This window comes from Gracilinanus agilis, chromosome 3 (genome assembly GCF_016433145.1).
Source record: "Gracilinanus agilis isolate LMUSP501 chromosome 3, AgileGrace, whole genome shotgun sequence".
Classification (NCBI taxonomy): Eukaryota; Metazoa; Chordata; class Mammalia; order Didelphimorphia; family Didelphidae; genus Gracilinanus; species Gracilinanus agilis.
The window spans coordinates 120,508,225-120,530,054 of record NC_058132.1 but is presented as its reverse complement, the minus strand read 5'-3'; the positions used below and the strand labels follow the sequence as shown (position 1 = coordinate 120,530,054).

Genomic DNA, 21,830 nt, shown 5'->3' with positions numbered 1-21,830 from the left:
ATGACTTACCTGGAAGAAACTTGAATGAATTTAAAAAAAAAAAGCTTTGTTTTCTTTGTAGCAAGCACTATGCCAAATACTGGGAATGCAAAAGTGTTAAGAAAAAAGTTTCTGCCTTCAAGGGACTTAACATTCTAATAAGAGAGAAAATCATAAATTTACTGCAAAGAAAAACTGTAGACAAAGTTCTCTAGATAAATTTGAGAAAGGGGGAAATATTTGCACCTATAATATCTGGAAAGGATCTTGAAGGGAATGGCTTATGAAGCAATCTTAGCTGGAAGAGCAATTTATTTTTTAACAAAAAGAGATGAAGAGTACATTCCAAAAAACTTAGAAGATGTGAGAATTTGGTTATAGAGGGTGAACAGGAAAAATGGAAGAATCAAGAATAACTAGTGTTACAAATCTTATGCCAAGTGGAAAGGTAACTTTCACCAAAAATTGTTTTGAGGATAATTCTATTTTGGACATGTTGAGGGTGCCATTGGGACATTCAGTTGGAGATTTCTAATGTTAGAGTGTGGGGAAGAGATTAGGACTGAGTGTGTAGATTTAGGAATGAGCACATAGGAGCAGAGAGAATTCCCAATATCAGAGAGCCATCAATGTAAGTATTGCAAGACAAGAGCAAGTGAATGAAGGAAAAGGGAAATAAAGAGTAGAGTTTTCCTTTTGTGAGGAGTTATCAACAAACAAATGAACAATTTCTACCAAGAAGTATCTTTCAGCTTGAGTAGAAGGTAAAAGAGAAACAGTAGCCACTGGATGGGATCCCAGCTCCATGTTTACTCTTGTTTTGGCCAATGTTATTTTATTTGTTGTTAAGTTGTTTCAGTTGTGTCTGGCATTTCATGTTCCCATTTGGGATTTTCTTGGCAAAGATGCTGGATTGCTTTTGCCATTTCTTTCTCCAGCTGATTTTATAGATGAAGAAAATAAGACAAAGAGTTAAGCGACTTGCCCAGGGTCACATAGTTAAGTAAATGTTGAGGCCAGATTTCAGGTATGGAAGATAAGTCTTCCTGTTTTCAGACCCAGCACTCCACTGTGCCACCTTTCTGTTTTTATAGCCAATACAATCCAAGGTAGGGCTATAGTGAATTTTGAATTATGGCAGCCTGAAGAAATACTTAAAGGTAGGCAGCAGCCTTCCTGGGATAAGGTAGAAAAATAGTCCAAATATATATCCTTTGCTTCATTTTCTTTTTTTTTAAATAAATGTTGACTACTGTCTTTCTCACAAGATGCCAGAAGCATTTTATGAGCAGCTCCTTAGCTATTAAAACCCCTTTGAATGGCTTCCCAGTGTAAACTGTTAATTAAAATGAAGCCTCATCCGGCTTGTACAAATTTAGGAAATTCTTTAATTAGTAGAAGACTTTCATATGTAGCTTGAGTTTTTATTATAATTAAAATGTTAACCAGGTGGTACAGGTAGTAGATGGAGTGCTGGACTTGAACTCAGAAAGATAAGTTTGAATCTTGTCTCAAATACACTTTCCAGCTGTGTAGTCATTAGCAAGCCACTCGGCCTCAGTTTCCTCATTTGCAAATGGGAATAATATAACCTACCTCATAAGAATTGTTGAGTTAATATGCATATTTAACTTTAAAAGCCTATATAAATATTATTAGTTAAAATGTTATGAAGTAGGGATTGCCCCTAGCCCCATAGCATGTCTGCTAAGGATGAATCGTGGACCAATTCATTACCATGGCCATTTGCCTCTGGTTACCATAGGGCTGGTCCTCAGAGTAATCAGAACCTCTCTTTCCACCCTGCAGGTTATACAAGTAAAGCCAGAACCTTAGTGTGCTGCACTTTTTAAAAGTTATAGAACTCTCTCTCTTAGATTGCTTTTCATATCTGAGCAGTTTTCTATTCTAATAATCATTTGCATAGCTTAAAGTTACTAACATTTTAAAGTTTCCTAAACATCATATGTGTAGATCATCTCTTTTGATCCTCACAAGAACCCTTTGAAATCATTGTTATTACTATTCTCATTTTAGATGTGGAACCTGAAACTTAGAGAACTTAAATGATCAGTGCTAGGTTAAATGTTGAAGTCTAAATTAGAACCTAAGCCTTCCTGATCCTAAGCAATAGGATCATAGGGTTAAAGCTGGTACGGATCAGAGGGATCATCAGGTCTATTTCACATGTGGGAAACTGAGGCTCAGAGTAGTTAGGTAACTTGTTTGTGGTTATCTAGGCAATTAAGTGGCAAAACCAGGATTGAAACCGAGGATTCTAACCCCAAATTAGTGTTTCGGCTGCATGTGCTGAATGATAGCTTTTGAGAATTATGCTTTTGTACTTAAAGTGTGTCTGGAAACCAAGTGGAATTATATATTTTAGAGACCGCTATTCCCTTTATGTATTTTTTAAAAAAAATTAACCTGAACTGACATTCTTTTACTTTCTATAAGGTTATTTTGATATTTTCTCACTTTTGAAATAATTTCAAATACATCATTCATGCTTTCTTTTGGTAGTCCATACCTTTCTTTATGACTTTTATGCAGCATGTGAATAATTGAGTAGTTAGTGGAATTAAACGATGAATGGGGCAACTTGTCTTCCTGTTCTTAAGACAGAATAGCAAAATCATAAAATGGAACAAGAAAAAAAAACTTCATGACTGAAATGTGCATTTATTTTTATGTCAAGTAAATGAAATTTATCTGCTTCTTTAGATTATAAGCCCAAGGCAAGAATGTTTAAACTTAAAACATTTAGTTTTCTAAGTATACTTACATGTAATTGTATACTTATGTATAACTGAAATGTTGAGCTTTAAAGCCTAAAGTTGGTGTTTTGTTTTTTTTAATTTTGCTTATTCTCTAAATTAAGCCATCATTTAGCTTTGTGGGTAGCCTTTTATAAACCCCTTGAAAAGGTTTTGTTGCTTGCAGAATTCACCTCTTATTTTGTTTTAAAATGTTAAAAAAATTATGTTTTCATGCCTTTGAAGGTTTATAACACATTTGTTTCATCTTTGAGTCACTTCAGTAGACACTATCATTGTCAGCTGCTTCATCCAAAACTTATCTCCATTATGACACATCAACTTCTATTTGTGAGCAGGTGTGAACCACACCTTAGAGTCCATGCTGAGCTTCTTTTCAAAACAAAATAAATACTTGGTTTATGTTGGCCAGTCAGTTATAAATGTCTGCATCTGGATTCACAGTAGATGCTGTGGGCTGAAAAGTAAGGAGTTTAGAAGTTGAAACTGGGTTATCACAGTAAATATCACTACAGTCTCAGGGAATATATCTTAGGATATTAAACTTATAGAGGGGTTCACTTAGTATATATTGATCACCCAGGGAGTTCTAAAGACTGTAGAAAATATGGGTCACTCAGACTCTGCCCTCTTAGAGATTTCTTTATAAGTTAGCTCATCTCAAATAAAGGTGTACATATTGAGATGTATGTAAGATAAACACAGGTATTAAACATATCTTATGACACAACCAGGTCATAGCTAAATATAAATGTCTGACCTAGTGAGAACATTAACATGTTCTGGTAGAAAGAATATACATCTGGATTAAATCTTGCCTCCATTTTCTGTGCAATGTTGGGCAAGTCACTCAGCCAGCCTCAGTTTCTTTATCTTTAAAATGAAAACTGTTTCAGGGGCAGCTGGGTGGCTCAGTGGATTGAGAACCAGGCTCAGAGACAGGAGGTCCTGGGTTCAAATATGGCCTCAGATACTAACTAGCTGTGTTAGAGGGGCAGATTTTAGTTTTTAAAGATCGGAACATACTTTTTGGGTATTTTAGAAAGATTCGAATAGTTTAGGACAGTAATGGGCAAACTTTTTAAAGAGGGGGCCAAAGGAAAGGAAATGTTCGTCTGTCAGTCTGTTTCTATGGCAACTCTTTCAGAAGTTTCATTGTATTGTATCCTACTCATTGTATTCAGCAGATTAGGAATTATGTTGTGAGGGAGGATAGAACATTTCTGGGGCAGCCCTTTCCCCCCACCCCCCAATCTAGCCAGAGGGCCTAGGTTGCCCATCACTGGTTTAGGAGGTAAAAATTAGATTGTTTATCCCACTTCAATTTATTGGAAGCTACTACAGTAGCAGAGAGATTTCCTTTTATGATAGAATTCAAATAAGGAGCAAAAACACTGTCGTTTAATTTTAAATTACAAAGATTCAAATTTAGCTGCCTTTAGTAAATGTATAGTTTAAATTTTTCTCATCTGTTTAGGAAAAACTGATGTTTATATTTTGGCTATTTGTGAAATAGTATATGATAGTTAACATTTAAGTGCCTACTACAGTTAGGTATTCTAATGTTGGGGAACAACATACAAGCTATATACAGGATAAATTTGAAATAATCAACTGAGGGCAATGAGGAAAAACTTCTTATAGAAGGTAGGATCTTAGCTGGAACTTGAAAGAAAGCCAAGAAGCAGAGATGGGAAGGGAAGTACATCTGGTGAAAATGCCCAGAGTTGGGGTAGCCAGGTAGCACAGTGGGTAGAGAGCACCAGGCCTAGAGTTGGAAGGATCTGACCTCAGAAACTTCCTAATCCTGTGACCTTTGGGCAAGTCACTTAACCCTGTTGTGTAGTCCTTATCACTCTTCTGCCTTAGTATTGATAGTAGGACAGGAGGTAAGGATTTTTCCAAAAAGAAAAAGTGCCCAGAATTCAAGGATCTTGTTTAAGGAATGACAAGGAGGCCGGGTGTCACTGGTTATAGGGTACATAGTCAGGTATAAGGTGTACAGGAGGAAAGGTAATCAATTTATGAAAGACTTTGAATACTAAAACCAGATTTTGCATTTTTAGGTGTTGTAAATTTTAGCAATACATTTTAAGATTAGGAGCCACTGGAGTTTAATGAATGGGGTGGAGGGGAGAGATGGTATGGTCTCAGACCTGTGCTTTCAGAAAACTACTTTGAGGGGTAGCTAGGTAGTGGACAAAGCACCAGGCCTGGAGTCAGGAAGATCTGGGTTCAAATTTGGCTTCAGATACTTCCCAGCTGTGTGACCCTGAGCAAGTCACTTAACCCTAGTTGCCTAGTCCTTGCTGCTCTTTTTAGAATTGATACTAAGAAAAAGTAAGGGTTTTAAAAAAAGAAAATCATTGACATTGAGGTTGTGACCCTGAGTGGCTGGGAGGATGGTAGAACCCTCAGTATTTTTAGGGAAGTTGGGAGGAGTGGAAGGGAAGAAAATGAGTTTGAAATTGGACACACTTGTTTAAGATGTTTACTGAATATCCTCTGATATGTCAGGCTGTTGTCAATTTAAGACTGGAAGTCAGCAAAGAAGGAAGGTAAGGTAGCCTGGGTAAATTTGGGAATCATTACATAGAGATAGCCATGGAATCCATGGAAGCTGATGAGGTCACCAAGTGAAGCAATGGAAAGGAATATGGGAAGAAGGCCTGGGACAGAACCCCAAAGGATACCTATACTTGGAAGATGTGATTGCAAAAAGGATCCAGCAGAGGAAACTGGCACATGTATTACTTTAGCTTTCATAGAACATATTGCATATATTAGTTTTCCTGATCCTCACAATTCTGTGATGTGAATTATAGATATCCCCATTGTGGATGTATGGAGAAGATAAGACCCAGAGGTTGTGATTCAGCCATAACCACACAGCCACTAAGTGCCAGATATAGAATTCAGACCCAGGGCTTTTCTAACTATTGTTCCTTGTTCTTTCTACTATACCACCCTGTTTTGGTGTGGTGATGCTGACTGCCTCTTTTTATGTTATTGTTGTCATGAGGCAGGCCATTTTTAGAATTTCTTAATCTGGTGTCTTAAAAAAGCAAAATACTTGGTCATAATACCACATAGTTGTCATATCTACTTTTTCAGTAGTTCTTCAGCTAAGGAGAGACCAGAACTAGCAGTTTGGGAACTCAGACAAGTATCATTAAGTATATCCATAAATGAATTTACTTGAGGGTGGGAAAAAGAACCTGGGACACAAGGTCCTATAAGGGAGAAATCCCAATACAGTGGCCCACGTCAGCTGAGGCACCTCAAGACTAGATCATTTGACTACTTCCTGAACTTGATGTTCTGTCACCATTTTCCACACTTCTAGGCCCTTGTACCAATCATTTTCCATACTTGGAATGCACTCTATCCTCTCCTTGATGTCTTAGAAATCGTGGCTTTTCTTTAAGGCACAGCTCATGTGTTGCTTTTTTTTTTTTTTTAAAGATTTAAAAATTTTGTTATTTTAGAAAAATTTCCCATGGTTACATGATTCATGTTTTTACTTGCCCCTTAACCCCTCCCCCCCCCATAGCCAATGCTCATTTCCACTGGTTTTTACATTGTCATCAATCAAGACTTATTTCCATATTATTGATGTGTGCATTGGTATGGTTTCGAGTGTACATCCCCAACCATGTCTACATCAACCCATGTGTTCAAGCAGTTGTTTTTCTTCTGTGTTTCCACTCCTGCAGTTCTTCCTCTGAATATGGGTAGTGTTCTTTTCCATACATCCCTCAGAATTGTCCTGGCTCATTGCATTGCTACTAGTACAGAAGTCCATTACATTCAGTTTTACCAATGTATCAGTCTCTTTGTACAATGTTCTTCTAGCTCTGCTCCTTTCACTCTGCATCAATTCCTGGAGGTCTTTCCAGTTCACATGGAATTCCTCCAGTTGATTATTCCTTTGAGCACAATAGTATTCCATCACCAGCATATACCACAATTTGTTCAGCCATTCCCCCCAATTGAAGGGCATACCCTTGTTTTCCAGTTTTTTGCTACCACAAAGAGCATGGCTATAAATACAACTTCTAATGTAATAGTCTCAATGGCTATATGGTAGGAAACCAGGGACTGGCACCAGTATGTGCCCCTTGATTACAGTGGAAAGGGGTTGGGAGGAATAGGGCAGTTCTGTGATTTCAATGGTAAAATGAGTTCTCGTTGAGGAAATTCTACCAATGTAAGTTGGCACCTGTCTTGTTACTTTGAATCTTAGAGAGTTGGCTTGTGGCATAAAAAAGTTAAGTATAATTTGCCCAGGATCATCTCTAGCATCTGTCAGAGGCAGGCCTTGAATCCAGGTCTCCTTGAGTACCAGGTCAGCTGACTTCTTTATGAAATAGAGATTATGCTATATGTTTCAGAAGAGATGATTCTTTTCAGAGTTGTTGATAGGACAGTGAAGATGCCCTTTATGGTAAAGGGGCTCCTGAGCTGTGTAGACTCAGGCTGTTTCAGACTGCAGGTGCTATAAGGTCTTCCTTCTACTTAATGTGACCAGGCCTCTTTTATCCTTTGAGCTAACCTTTATTTATTTCTCTTCCAGAATCTCTTGACTGCTTTTCAGGCCTAGGAAAAAGAGTTCAGAAACATCAGCTGTGGCCAAAACTTGTTAGGAAACTTTGGCCTTAATCTGTGAGTAAAAAAGACCTGAATTCAAACCAGCCTGAGACAAATTTAGTAGCTTTATAACCTTGAAGAAGTCATTTGTTCTCTAAACCAGCTTCCTTTTCTGTAAAATTAGGATGATAATAGGGCAGTGGGAAAATGGAATGAAATAATATATGTTAAAGTACTAAATAAATGTGAATTGTTATTCAACACAGGTTCATTCCCTAAAGGCAAAAGGTAGATTAGGAAATGTTCAGCCAACTGTGGGGTCTCATGATACATAATAAAAAAAATCATGCTTTTCTGTTTTGATTCCAGGGAAGCCCCTAGACAAATTTATGATTTCATAATATATGTATGCCATTTTCTGCCTAGAAAATGTTCTGTGAAAATTTTTCTCCACTTACTATAGTCATTAAAATTCACAAAATGATCTGTATAGAATTTTTGTGCTCAGTGCCTGACTGTGACATGCATGTCTATTTGAGACAGAAAAAGTCACATGAATAAGGGGAAAAAACACCCAGGCCATGTGTCAAATGTTTCTTACTCAAGAGATAGATTGTCTTGAAGACAAAGAAAAAATTTCATTAGTAGCTACCTGAATGTGTTAGGTAGCTGTTTTTATGGAGTGATTTACAGGATATGATTCTCCTTAAGTTTTATAAATGCACTTACCCAACCCCATTCCAATTACAGAGCCAGGATGTAGCTTATTTCAACTACCTTAATGTTTGTTTTTAATCCTTGTTTACTGCAGCAGAGATGCCGGCTTATCTATAGGAGTTTCTTGGAACAGGAGTCATGGTGGATGTAGGAAAGTGGCCAATATTTACCCTGCTTTCACCTCAGGAGATTGCTTCTATCCGGAAAGCATGTGTCTTTGGCACATCAGCTAATGAAGCTATCTATGTTACCCATAATGATGAGGTAAGAACCTAAGCAAACACTGGCTTACTTTGATAATACCGCCTATGCCATGAAACATAAATGTAATCCAGAGGCTGAAATGGTAGGGGTCAGCTTATGTGAAAGCAAATTCAATTTCAATTTTATTCAGCCTTTACTAACTACTGTGTGATGATAAAGGAATCATTTAAAATTCTCCACCCTACTCCTCCGCCATTGCCTATTTAAATGATATACAAAATATTCTATAACTAGATGCTTTCAGCCAATAATGGCTTTTTCAGTAAATATTATTACTTTACTCTTCACCATTTATGAGTGCTATAAATTGGTTATCATGCTGAGCTTGAATGATACTTTATTTCCAGAATGGAATGGGAACTTTTTTCATAGCCTTAAGCTTAAGTGGCATAGAGTCTAAAAAAGTTTTTTTGTTTTCTAGGTGTTTGTATTTGGACTGAACTGTAGTAACTGTCTGGGGACAGGGGATAATCAGAGCACTATTGTACCCAAAAAGCTGGAGGCATTGTGTGGAAAGAAGATTAAAAGCCTTAGTTATGGAAGTGGACCACATGTTCTTCTCAGCACTGAAGGTAAAAAGGGAGGTGACCCCAAACTTTGATACATGGAAAGTGGAACCATTGATTCTGAGTTAAGGGAATAGGGGCTTTATTCAGTATGAGTTACTTATTTGCATTTCCAGTGGAGAGAAGAGGGGGAGGTACAGTTACATTCGAAAATATGATATCTGAGAGCTTAGCAAACTTCCAAAGGCATTGCCTTGTGTTTCTGGTTTACTTATATGCTGCTGCAACCAAGTAGCTGCCTTGTACTTTCTAATCTAATTTTTCCATTTATGTATTTTTATTTTTATTAACATCTTTTGTTTTTGTATTACCTTCATTTTCCAAATATATATTTGCCCCCACCCTTAAACGAAGACGTTATTGCTTATAACAAAGCATGAAAAAAGAGGAAGTAAGAAAGTGGTTTGGTGAAACCAAGCAAGTTTGACAACATATGGAATATTTCACGCCCAAAGTGCCCACCTCTATGAAGAAGCTACTTTTTTTTTTAAAAATTCTCCTAGGACAAGCTTGCTCATATATAATTACATGGCATTATTTAGATATATATATATGTGTGTATACATATATGTATATATACACGCACACACATCATTGTAGTCATCTACATATAAGTCTTTCCTATGCTTTTATGAAATCTTCATATTCATTGCTTAAGTACCTATCCAGTTCTTGCATAGGTGATTTGTAGTCAGCACAGAGAATCTCTTCAGTTGAGAAAATCTGCTGGGTCATTTAAAAATCCTGGAAAAGTAAGTAGGTCATATACCTATAATAGTTAAGATATTTAGCTGAATTTTATTTAAAAAGAAAAGCCACCTTCTGGAATCTTGAGAAATACTAAATATTAATTGGTATGTGTTGCTATACCTTATAATTAGAAATTCTTGGTCAAAAAAGATATATTCTTTATCCAGTACAATAAAGGTACAATAAGCCCACACCATAATATCAAGCTTAGGGATGAATTGGATAGAGAGTCTGAAGGCTGTTCATTTTAAGTAAAGCAAGCCCATTCTTTGTGTTGGGAATCTATTTTCCTTAGCATTGTCGTTTTAAAAAAAATGTTAGAACTACAGGTGACAGGCAATAGGCACTTACTAATAACTTACAATATGCCACAATCTGTGCTAAGAGCTAGGGATACAAATACAAGCCAAAAGATAGACATCCTAATAGGAAAGGTAACCAGGTGGGCCTAGACATGGTGGTAAAGTCTGGTGCATCAGAACAAATCAACAAGTATTTATTAAATTCCTACTGTGTGCTAGACACTATTAAGAACAGGGCTTACAAAGAAAGAGGAAAAAAGTCTCTGCTCTTTAAGCTTACAGTCTAATGAGGGAAGACAACATGCAAACAATGATGTACAAACATGATCTATACAGAACAAATTGGAGATAATCTCAGGGAAAGTACTAACCTTACAAAGACAGAGATATACCAACTACAGAAAGTTATCTGAAATGTGATCAGAAAAAACCTCAAGTATTAATAATTGTATCTTAAGAGTATTTACTACAAAATGTCCTTGTAGAGCAGTAGCAAGGGGTCTAAAAATAGTCAGGGCTCCTAGATGATGGGAAAGGAGAACCTGGGCCATAGATTAGAGGCTTTAGAATTTCTAGGAATTTGAGGGGGTTGGACTAGGAACTGGGAGCCTCAGGAAGCATTCCAGTCTAGAGCATTTCAGCTGTAAATTACTTGTTTTATGCAGGACTAAGAACTCTCTGAAAGGTTCCTCATGGAATTGGTCAGGAGGGCCAATTTAGTGGGCCCTCTAGGTGCAATAACTGTCTTCCACCTAAAAGAATGCCCAGGCTTGCTTAGAGAGAAGTCTTTGGGTAGGAGCTTATCTGAATCTGATTAAGTTTTAGCCCCCACATTAACTCAGGGGCTCCTAAAGGTAGACCAAAGAGGTATATATTATGATTTGCTAGATAATGCCAATTAGAATGAATGTTGTAATAGTGAATATGTGGACTGAATTCTTTGATATTGTAAATGATAAATATATAAGTATGATTGATCCATTGCCTGAAGGGAATGCAACTCTAACCAGTGTTTGAGGACCCTGTCCCTCAAAACACTAGGATGGCTTCAGACAGGGAACACCCTTTTTTTTAAGAGTTCAAAGAAGAGGAAATGAGTATTTTATTCTTTCTTTAAGAGGATTTTCTCTGGAAACCTAAAAGATAATGATTATTTCCCAAAGATTTTGGTATCCATATGTACATATGTATGTATTTATCAATGTTACCGTAGGATTTTATACCCTAGAATCCCAAAGTGGGAAGTCATCTGATACAAACCCTACCCAGATCATGAGCCTGACCTAAATACCCCATCTCTAATTAGTAGTTATTTTTAAGCTTTTTTTTGAACACCTTTAGTAACAAGAAATTCACTATCTTTAAGATAGTCCATTCCATTTTTGAGCTGCTATAATTAAGAGTTTTTTTTTTCTTTTTTTTTTTTTTTTTTGATCCATAGTTCAAATTCCTGTAACTTTTATCTGCTAATGCTAATTCTGCTTTCAGGGACCAATTGTAATTCTAATTCCTCTTTTAAATTGATTGACTTTGATATATTTGGCTTTGTAGACAGAGATCTGGCCTTGGAGCAAGGAAGACTTGAGGTTACATTCCAACTCTGATCCATATTAGCTGGGTGACCTGAGGCAAGGCCATTAACTTTAAAATTATAGCTTAATTGCAGAACAGGTGCTGGTCTGCCTTGGTAGAGGGAGTTTCCTCATCTTAAAGTTCTCTGTAGTAATGAAGTCACATGTCCATTTCCTATTTCCATCTCTATCCTTATTGGATCCCTAAGAAGTCTTCATCTCTCTGGGCCAAACATGCTAGCTCCTTCAGCCAATCCACTCATGGAATATTTTCCAGTGCCCTCACTATCCTATTCTGGCTGTTCTTCAGCTTGTCAGCATCCTACATAAAATGTAATTATTTGAAGTATACATTAATAAAACTATTGCCTCCTTTGTGCTGGGCACTATACTTCTCTTATTTCGGTCTAAGGTCACACAAGGAAAGGAGAGGCAACATGGTGTGATACATGGAGAGTTTGCCTTAGAGGTCAACAAGCATGAGTTTAATTTTTCCCTCTGACACATGACTATGTGTCTATGAGTAGGTCCCACGACCTCTCAGTGCCCCAGGTAACTTTCTGTTGTGATATGGTGCAGAGCATATGCTGATCTGTATTGATAAAGAATGTTTTCTCATCCAAAGTTCCCCATGCCAATAAAATCACAGGTCCTATGCCTGCCACACACACCCCATGCCTCCCCGCTCCCCCCCCAGTCAAAAGTTGCTTTTTGGCTGTTGTGTGGGTGTTTTTGTTTGAATAAACCACTTTAAAGAGGTTTCTTCATCTTTTACTTATATGATTTATTTTTTAGATATAAGAGCAAGACTTTATTTTACATCAGACAAACTTCTGGGCCAATAGATTAATCAGAAAGATGGCCTTCCATTTCAATTTATTATGAACAGCTCCATGGTCTAATTAATTAGTCACCCAGTTCTGAAAATCAACTTATGATGCTATCTTTTAGTCCATGTTTTTCACGGTGTCCTTGTGGACAGGAAAAAAATATTTCATAAAAATTCTTGTTGAGACTCACATATTAGTATTTTACTGATCTACTCTTCCTTTTTTTTTTTTACAAGGTTATTATAAGACTTTTTGGGCATAATTCTTCTTAACGAACCAACCTTGGCTCTTAGAAAACATTTGTACATTATGAACTGGATGAAATGATTATAAATATTCATGTTTCATTGATTTAGAGCTATAAGGGACCTTAGAGATCATGTAGTCTTTTGAGTTCAGGCTTTTCTCTCCCTCAAAATATGACTTAGTGGAAAATGGGGTTGGTTGGGGTGGATAAATAAGAAAGATATGAAGGATGAAAGAGTAGAAATGTTAAAAGGTGGGTATTAGTTGGGAGGAGAAGAGATTCTCCCTCTCTTTTTCCCCATTTGATTTTGAAACTTGATGTATGTAAATATTTTATATAGATGGAATGGTTTATGCCTGGGGTCACAATGGATATAGCCAGCTTGGCAATGGAACAACCAACCAAGGCATTGCTCCAATTCAAGTTTGTACCAATCTCTTGATTAAGCAAGTGGTAGAAGTTGCTTGTGGTTCACATCATTCTATGGCCCTGGCAGCTGATGGAGAGGTAAGTGCTGTCATTATTATTACTAAAAGTAATAATATTTAATTAGTAATGAAAACAACCTATACTAGCTACCACAAATATTTAGTTCCTTCTCACATAAACACTTTGTAATCATTTTTTTCCTTTAGTACAGTCTACATTATGACATGAGTAACACTGTATTGGTAGCAGTACAGTTAGGCTTATTCAATGCCTTACTCTTGACTATTATCAGAAATTGTGCTGCTATTACAGTAGGACATGAAATAATTTGCCATCTGTTTTTCAGCCCTTTCTTTTTGCAAAATCTCATTTTACTACTAAATAAAGCTTTACTTCTCTTTTTTGGTGGCCTTGATGTTTGTAACAACAGTTGTGTCTAGGCTAAGATCACCCAAGAATACCAATAATGCATGGTAATAATAATTATAATAACTCATTTATTCTTACAAAATACTTTTATGTACTTTTTAAAAAATCCTAATTATGGCCTTGCGAGGTGAGCATCAATCAATGATTAAGCAATTAACTATGCCAGACACTGCACTAAGCTCTGGAGAGAGAAAAAGGAAAAACGGTCTCTGTCCTTAAGAAATTTACATTTATTTGTTTGTTTATTTAATTTAGAGTATTTTTCCATGGTTATATGATTCATGTTCTTTCCCTCCCCTCCTCCCATGGCCAACGAGCAATTCAACTGGGTTTTACATGTGTTGTTGATCAAGACCTATTTCCATATTATTTGCAATAGAGCCATCATTTAGAGCAGTGATTCCCAAAGTGGGCACTACCGCACCCTGGTGGGTGTTGTAGCAATCTAGGGGAGCGGTGATGGCCACAAGTGCATTTATCTTTCCTATTAATTGCTATTAAAATTTTTTAAAAATTGATTTCCAGGGGGCTAAGTAATATTTTTTCTGGAAAGGGGGCAGTAGGCCAAAAAAGTATGGGAACCACTGATTTAGAGTCTACATCCCCAGTCATATCCTCATCGAACCATGTGATCAAGGAAATGTTTGTCTTCTGTGTTTCTACTCCCACAGTTCTTTCTCTGAGTGTTGATAGCATTCTTTCTCATAAAGTCCTTCAGAATTGTCCTATGTCATTGCATTTCTGCTAATAGAGAAGTCCGTTGCGTTCAATTGTGCCATAGTGTATTAGTATTCCATCACCAACAGATACCACAATTTTTTCAACCATTTCTCATTCAATGGACACCCCCTCATTTTCCAATTTTTTGCCACCACAAAGAGCGCAGCTGTAAATATTTTTGTGCGTATATTTTTCCCTATTACCTCTTTGAGATACAAACCCAGAAATGACTGGATCAAAGGGCAGGCAGTCATTTAAAGCCTTTTGGGCATAAGGGACATTCTAATGGGAGAGACAATGTATACAAAAATTGAAAATCAGTTCTACTATGATGCCTATTTTGAAAATGTTAATTTGTTTCAAAGTAATTTATATATTGGGGAACAATTTGAATATAATGCAGATTTTACTTTTGTTTATGCACATCTGTGAGAGAGTACAGGAAACTGCATAAAAATCATAATGACAATACATTTTAATTCCTAATGCCCACTTCAAAGCAAACTTGAGTTCTTTTTTCAAGGTAAAGTGTTATTTTTATTGTATATCTTTTAGTGCAGTAGGAAGTATGGGTGGTAGAAGGTTAGTCAGTATCCATATTCTATCCCTTCCCCATACCTTCATCTTGACTTTGGCCCAAGCCCCCATAGCCATTAACTTTGCCAATTTGACTGCTTTGGGAACCAGGGTGGGGGAAAAGCAGCACAAAGCTGTGGACTTTACCTCTATGTATTACAGCGTTTATTTCTTAATCATTTGACATGTATCAAACTGTTTTATTAGGTTCCTATTTTTTTTTATGTCACTGATGACATTTTAGTGTTGTGTTCCTAGCCCCATTATCCTCATGAGTTTTCTAGTTTTTATTGCACAATTTTGGATAGGGCAGTGATTTGTAGGACAGCGAAATTATAGCAGAATGGACTATGTATAAAAGATATATCCAGAGTAGATAGAAGTTAAAATTATTGGGGAAGGCACTTTAGTATTGTTGTTATATTTCAGATGAAGTAATAAAGTTAAATAAGGTTAACTAATTTGTCTGAGATCACAAAACTGTGAATTTTTAACAAATTTTGTCTTTTTAAAGCAATTTCCCAATCTCAATTGTTTTGTGAGTCTCTTTTCTAGTGCTTAGGAAACTGAAACAGCCACACTACAATTAATTTGTGTATGTAATTAGTAGGATTAATATATGTGAGTTGTATTGGAAATAGACTTCCAAAGTGTCTAGGAAATAGGCAGATGGATGACAGGAAAGAAGAGGCACACAGGGCAATCATGCCAAAAGAGATTCAGGTTTGTTTCTCCACCAAAGATGAGACTTTACTTATTTCAATACTCGATTAGCTCTTTGGATGTTATCGATGGTGCTGTCTCTAGTGACGCAGATTGAAATCCATCCGTTCCTGCCCTGCTCACTCAGCTCTTGTTTGTGGCCTCAGGAGAGCTCCCCAGCATGCTATTGGATCTGTTGATAGCACAGGATGTCAGGGGAGACATAGCTCAGCTAAGTAGTTTTATTATTAAAGGAGGTAGATTATAGAATTATAGATCTAGTGCTGGTGGGGACTATAGAAACCATCTAGTCTAGCTTCTCATTTTACAGTTGAAGAAACCAAGCCCCACAAAGGTTAAGTGACTTGCTCAAAGTTGAACTGCATGAGTTTATTTTATTCACGCATATAAAATTAACGGGCTAGTAGTATAAGCTCTTAAGTGTTACATATGGCACATTCTATTTGTCCTGGGCCAGGTTCTACCTCACTTCAAGAAGCATGGACTAAAATCTACATTTTGAACACTAAAATCTATGAGACACAGAACTAGTCATTTCATTGTGCTCATTTCTCTTGGCAGAACATACAGGGAAAGTGCCTTTTAACTTCATGTTTTTGCCTGGGATAATGATTCTTTCTCTTTTTGGTTCCTTTGCCAATATTCCCCATACCATTTATTCCCCCAGCATGGACTACATTCTTCCTTGTCAGTGTTACAGGTTTTACGTGTCTGAGAGAGAGCCCATCTATGTGTAATCTTTCAACATGAAAAAAAGTATCATATAGATAGTTTTCTCCCCCCCACTAACCAGGTATATAAATTGCTTGTTTTTTTTAAAGGTCTTCTCTATATTTTGCTTGGATAACATTGAACTTTATTTTATTCAGCAGTATTATGTACAACTTGAATTGCAATGCCAGAAGTTATTGCAGCAATGATCTAATGAGATAGAGGCACAACACTGGATAGTGGTCAGACCTCAGCAACCTCAGCCATCTGAGAAACAGCTAGCACCCAGAAGTAAGCCTTTGTAAAGAAGAAAGATAGTTGTCCTAAAACTTGGACACATCCACATTTGACAAGTATAGTTATCTTCAGGTGAAAGTTACTAAACGTTGGACACCTGGGTTCTCCCCTGCAAACATTGTTATTTGGAGGTCATGGGAGACAGCAGATGATATTCCTTGCTTATGGTCACACCAACAGCATGAGAGGTGACAGCTATCTGGCAGCAAGGGATGACACAGTGAATGAAACTAGAGAATCACAGGCACAATTTTGAGGACAAACAACTAATTTCACTGGAAGTCATGATGTGAGTTTTTATAGTATATAAGTGTAGATTCAGAGGTAATAACAAAACATTGAAGAAACTTCTTAGAAAAGGCAATAGAAAAATACATGTTGAGTGTGTTTGGTTTCTGAAAATCTCCACACTGATACAATAGGGGAGTCAATAAGGCATATAGGCTTATTCTAGGTTAGGAACTGGGAATAGATAGAATTAGCTCCTGCTCTCAAGGGGTTTACCATCTAATAGGGGAAGAAAACTTATAAAATAAAGGTATACACGATTTTTTTTCCTCACTTAAGATGTTATTGTGCTTCAGTTTGCTAGGTTACTATTACTAATATATCAGATCTCTTTTTTGTTTTTGTTGATATTTTCTGTTTCTTACATCATTATAGTTATCTCAAGTGTCCATCTCATGGGCAAGTAGCATTTTTTTTTAACCAGATCTCTTTTAATCCTCTTTCAAAGGAGTACACTAGAAAAAAATAAGGCTAGTGCTTCAATAGTTAGTAGTTTAGTTATAGGAAAAAATTTTGAGCAAATTTGATTGTGGTATCTCTTAGTGCCAAAAGAAACCACCCCTTTCTTCTCAAGTCTCCACTTCCAGAGAATGTATTGGCCTCGAATATGGGCTGGATTAAAGAGCCTTGAATGTTAGGATGAAATAAAATAGGAGTGCTGTCTGCATCTGGGATTTGAATCCCTAAGATAGAGACAAGGAAGTAGTCTAATCCAACTTTTTGAGAGTTAAAATACAGAACAATCATAGAATTTTAGAACGTTAGCAGTATTGGCAACTAAGATGGGTCTAGTCCTTAAAGTTTCTAGGGTAAAGTAGCCTAGAATGGGATGGTTGCATAGCAAAATTTTACCCCCAGATCACTCATTTCAGGAGGTAGAGATTCCCAAGGGCAGGTTTGACCCAGAGCCTGAACTGACCACTAATTTGGAGCCCTTGCCTCTAGGGAAATTTCAAAGTGAGGAGATGAGTTCATTAGGATTTTAGTTTCACTAAGAAGTCTTCCATCAAGCATGCTTGAAATTACCATTCTTTCTAGTCTTTTTTTTTTAAGCTATTATTTTTTATTCATATCTTTGTATAGTTAAAACAAGATTTCCTTGTATTTTGGTGTTATAACGAGAATGTTTTATCAGAGCTTAAACTCTTACCACACCTCCTTTTCCACCCCCTTGTTTCCTCTTGGTACAGGTTTATGCTTGGGGTTATAATAACTGCGGTCAAGTGGGATCTGGATCTACAGCAAATCAACCAACTCCTAGGAAAGTTACAAACTGTTTACACATTAAGAGGGTCGTGAGCATAGCATGTGGCCAGACTTCTTCTATGGCTGTATTGGACAATGGCGAGGTGAGATCTCTTGCCTCTTATGTTTTTTTAGTTCCCCCTCAGGAATATAAGTTGAAAAGAACTCTTTATTTCTTCATGTAATTGAGCCTATTGGATGGATGACTGAGCATTGATTTAATTCTGTAATGTAACTACCAGAGGGAAGCATTGCTGGACAGTGGCTTGGAAATAGGGAGGCTGATTTCTGTCCAATGTAAAATTTCTAAATTCCAAGTTAATTTAAGTCTAAGTTGCAAATCAGGGAGAAATTAACTTGATTTGGTGTACATATTCATTCCAGTGGGTTTAAGTTTTTTTCTTTGGGGTAAGACCCAAATAGTTAATGGATCCTTAAGGATATGTTGAATGAATATCTCTTATTCTGGGTATAAAGCTTTTCAATAGAAGCTTGCCTTCTTCACCACATGCAACCATATAGCCTTTTCTTACTGTATTCAAATACACTGGTTAGTCAGGCTCTTAATCAATAGAATACCTTTTTTTAGAGTTCTACTTGTATTCTGAAACTACGTAGCTGAATACAGTTGCAGAAACACTTTTGTGTACCTGTTATTGCTGATTTACTTTTATTAGTCGGTAACCAGTGTATAAAAATGTTTTCATATATTCATGACTTTAGTATGTATAGAAAAGCCAAGCTGGCATAGTGGATAAAGGACTGGCCTCAGTCAGGCATACTCATGTTGACAGCCTGCCTTCAGCATATTGGCTTATGATTATCATGAGCAAGTCATTCTCAGTGCTCCCAGGGAACTTACTAGGACTTAATTTCTGGGGAGCTATCAGTTTGCATTGGTGCATTTATTGGAGGAAGTTTTCTCACTGAGAGCTCATACCAGTGAGTTCACAAGATTATATCATTTAAAAAATGCCCTTGTATAATTCTTCTGTGAAAAATAAATTCGGATTACATAGCTTCACAATTTGACATAAGGGAATTGACCAAAGAATATAGATTAATAGGGGGCAACTAGGTGGCACAGTAGTTTGAGAGCCAGGCCCAGAAACAAGCTCCTGGTTTCAAATTTGGCCTCTTACACGTCCTAGCTGTGTGACTCTGGGCAAGTCATTTAACACCCCTCCCCTCTCCCCCCCCCCCCCCATTGCCTAGTTCTTACCAGTCTTCTGCCCTGGAACCAATACACAATATTGATTCTAAGGCAGAAGGTTAGAGTTTTGTTTTTTTCTTTTTTGGGGGGGCGGTATTCCTATTTTAATTTTTTTTATTTTTAGAAAAGATTTCCGTGGTTACATGATTCATGTTCTTACTTTCCCCTTCAGCCCCCTTCACTACCCCCCACCCCCATAGCCAACACGCATTTCCACTGGTTTTAACGTGTCATCTATCAAGACTTATTTCTATATTATTGGTAGTTGCATTGGTGTGGTAGTTTCGAGTCTACATCCCCAATCATGTCCTCATCAACCCAAGTGTTCAAGTAGTTGTTTTTCTTCTGTGTTTCCACTCCTGTAGTTCTTCCTCTGAATGTGGGTAGCGTTCTTTTCCCTAAATCCCTCAGAATTGTCCTGGCTCATTGCATTGCTACTAGTATAGAAGTCCATTACATTCGGTTTTACCACTGTGTATCAGTCTCTGTGTACAATGTTCTTCTGGTTCTGCTCCTTTCACTCTGCATCAATTCCTGGAGGTCTTTCCAGTTCACATGGAATTCCTCCAGTTGATTATTCCTTTGAGCACAGTAGTATTCCATCACCAGCATATACCACAATTTGTTCAGCCATTCCCCAATTAAAGGACATACCCTCACTTTCCAGTTTTTTGCCACCACAAAGAGCATGGCTATAAATATTTTTGTACAAGTCTTTTTATCTATGAACTCTTTGGGGTACAAACCCAGCAATGCTACGGCTGGATCAAAGGGCAGGCATTCTTTTAGCACTCTTTGGGCATAGTTCCAAATTGCCATCCAGAATGGTTGGATCAGTTCACAACTCCACCAGCATTGCATTAATGTCCCAATTTTGCCACATCCCCTCCAACATTCGTTACTCTCCCCTGCTATCATTTTAGCCAATCTGCTAGGTGTGAGGTGGTACCTCAGAGTTCTTTTGATTTGCATTTCTCTTAATTATTAGAGATTTAGAACATTTAGAACAAGATTTCTTCTGAGCTTATTGATAGTTTTGATTTCTTTATCTGAAAATTGCCTATTCATGTCTCTTGCCCATTTATCAATTGGGTAATGGCTTGATTTTTTAATACAATTGATTTAGTTCCTTGTATATTTGAGTAATTACACCTCTGTCTGAGTTTTTCATTATAAAGATTTTTTCCCATTTTGTTGTTTCCCTTCTGATTTTGGTTGCATTGTTTTTGTTTGAACAAACACTTTTTAATCTAATATAATCAAAATAATTTATTTTAAATTTTGTAATTTTTTCTAATTTTTGCTTGGTATAAAAATCTTTCCTTTCCCAGAGATCTGACAAGTATACTATTCTGTGTTCACTTAATTTACTTACAGTTTCTTTCTTTATATTCAAGTCATTCACCCATTCTGAATTTATCTTGGTGTAGGGTGTGAGATGTTGATCTAAACCTAATCTCTCCCATATTGTTTTCCAAATTTCCCAGCAGTTTTTGTCAAACAGTGGATTCTTGTCCCAAAAGTTGGGCTCTTTAGGTTTATCATACACTGTTTTGCTGACGTCACTTACCCCAAGTCTATTCCACTGATCCTCCCTTCTTTCTCTTAGCCAGTACCATACCGTTTTGATGGACGCTGCTTTATAATATAGTTTAATATCTAGTACTGCTAGGCCACCTTCCTTCACATTTTTTTTTATTATTTCTCTTGATATTCTTGATCTTTTGTTCTTCCAAATGAACTTTGTTATATTTTTTTCTAATTCAGTAAAAAAGTTTTTTGGTAGTTTGATAGGTATGGCCCTAAATAGGTAAATTAATTTGGGTAGAATGATCATTTTTATTATGTTAGCTCGTCCTACCTATGAGTAATCATTGTTTTTCCAATTGTTTAGATCTAGTTTTAATTGTTTGGAAACTGTTTTGTAGTTGTTTTCATATAATTCCTGTGTTTGTTTTGGTAGATAGATTCCTAAGTATTTTATGTTGTCTAGGGTGATTTTAAATGGTGTTTCTCTTTCTACCTCTTGCTGCTCTAATGTGTTGGAAATATATAGAAATGCTGATGATTTCTGTGCATTTATTTTGTATCCTGCAACTTTGCTAAAGTTGTGGATTATTTCTACAAGTTTCTTAGTTGATTCTCTAGGATTTTTTAAGTAGACCATCATATCATCTGCAAAGAGTGATAGCTTAGTCTCCTCACTGCCTATTTTAATACCTTCAATTTCTTTTTCTTCTCTAATTGCTACTGCTAGTGTTTCTAGTACAATGTTAAATAATAGAAGTGATAGTAGGTATCCTTGTTTCATATCTGATCTTATTGGGAAGGCTTCTAATTTATCCCCATTCCATATGATGCTTGTTGATGGTTTTAGATATATACTGTTTATTATTTTTAGGAAAGGACCTTCTATTCCTATACTTTCTAGTGTTTTCAAGAGGAATGAGTGTTGTATTTTGTCAAAGGCTTTTTCAGCATCTATTGAGATAATCATGTGATTTTTGTTGGTTTGCTTGTTGTTATGGTCAATTATGTGGATGGTTTTCCATATATTGAACCATTCTTGCATTCCTGGTATAAATCCCACCTGATCATGATGAATA

The 21,830-nt window shown here is 36.7% G+C and overlaps 1 protein-coding gene across 2 annotated transcripts in view; it reads left to right on the top strand.

Annotated features, from left to right (window-relative positions):
• RCBTB1 (RCC1 and BTB domain containing protein 1) overlaps positions 1-21,830 on the top strand; it is a 51,676-nt gene that overhangs the window by 7,428 nt on the left and 22,418 nt on the right. The window contains exons 2-6 of one of the 2 annotated variants that reach the window (XM_044668239.1): positions 7,333-7,421; positions 8,158-8,327; positions 8,749-8,899; positions 12,934-13,100; positions 17,957-18,115. In XM_044668239.1, coding sequence (XP_044524174.1) covers positions 8,202-8,327; positions 8,749-8,899; positions 12,934-13,100; positions 17,957-18,115 — 603 coding nt within the window. In that variant the 5' untranslated portion in view covers positions 7,333-7,421; positions 8,158-8,201. Of the gene's footprint in view, positions 1-6,340; positions 6,353-7,332; positions 7,422-8,157; positions 8,328-8,748; positions 8,900-12,933; positions 13,101-17,956; positions 18,116-21,830 lie in introns of those variants that run through there. The other variant, XM_044668240.1, reaches the window with a different exon arrangement.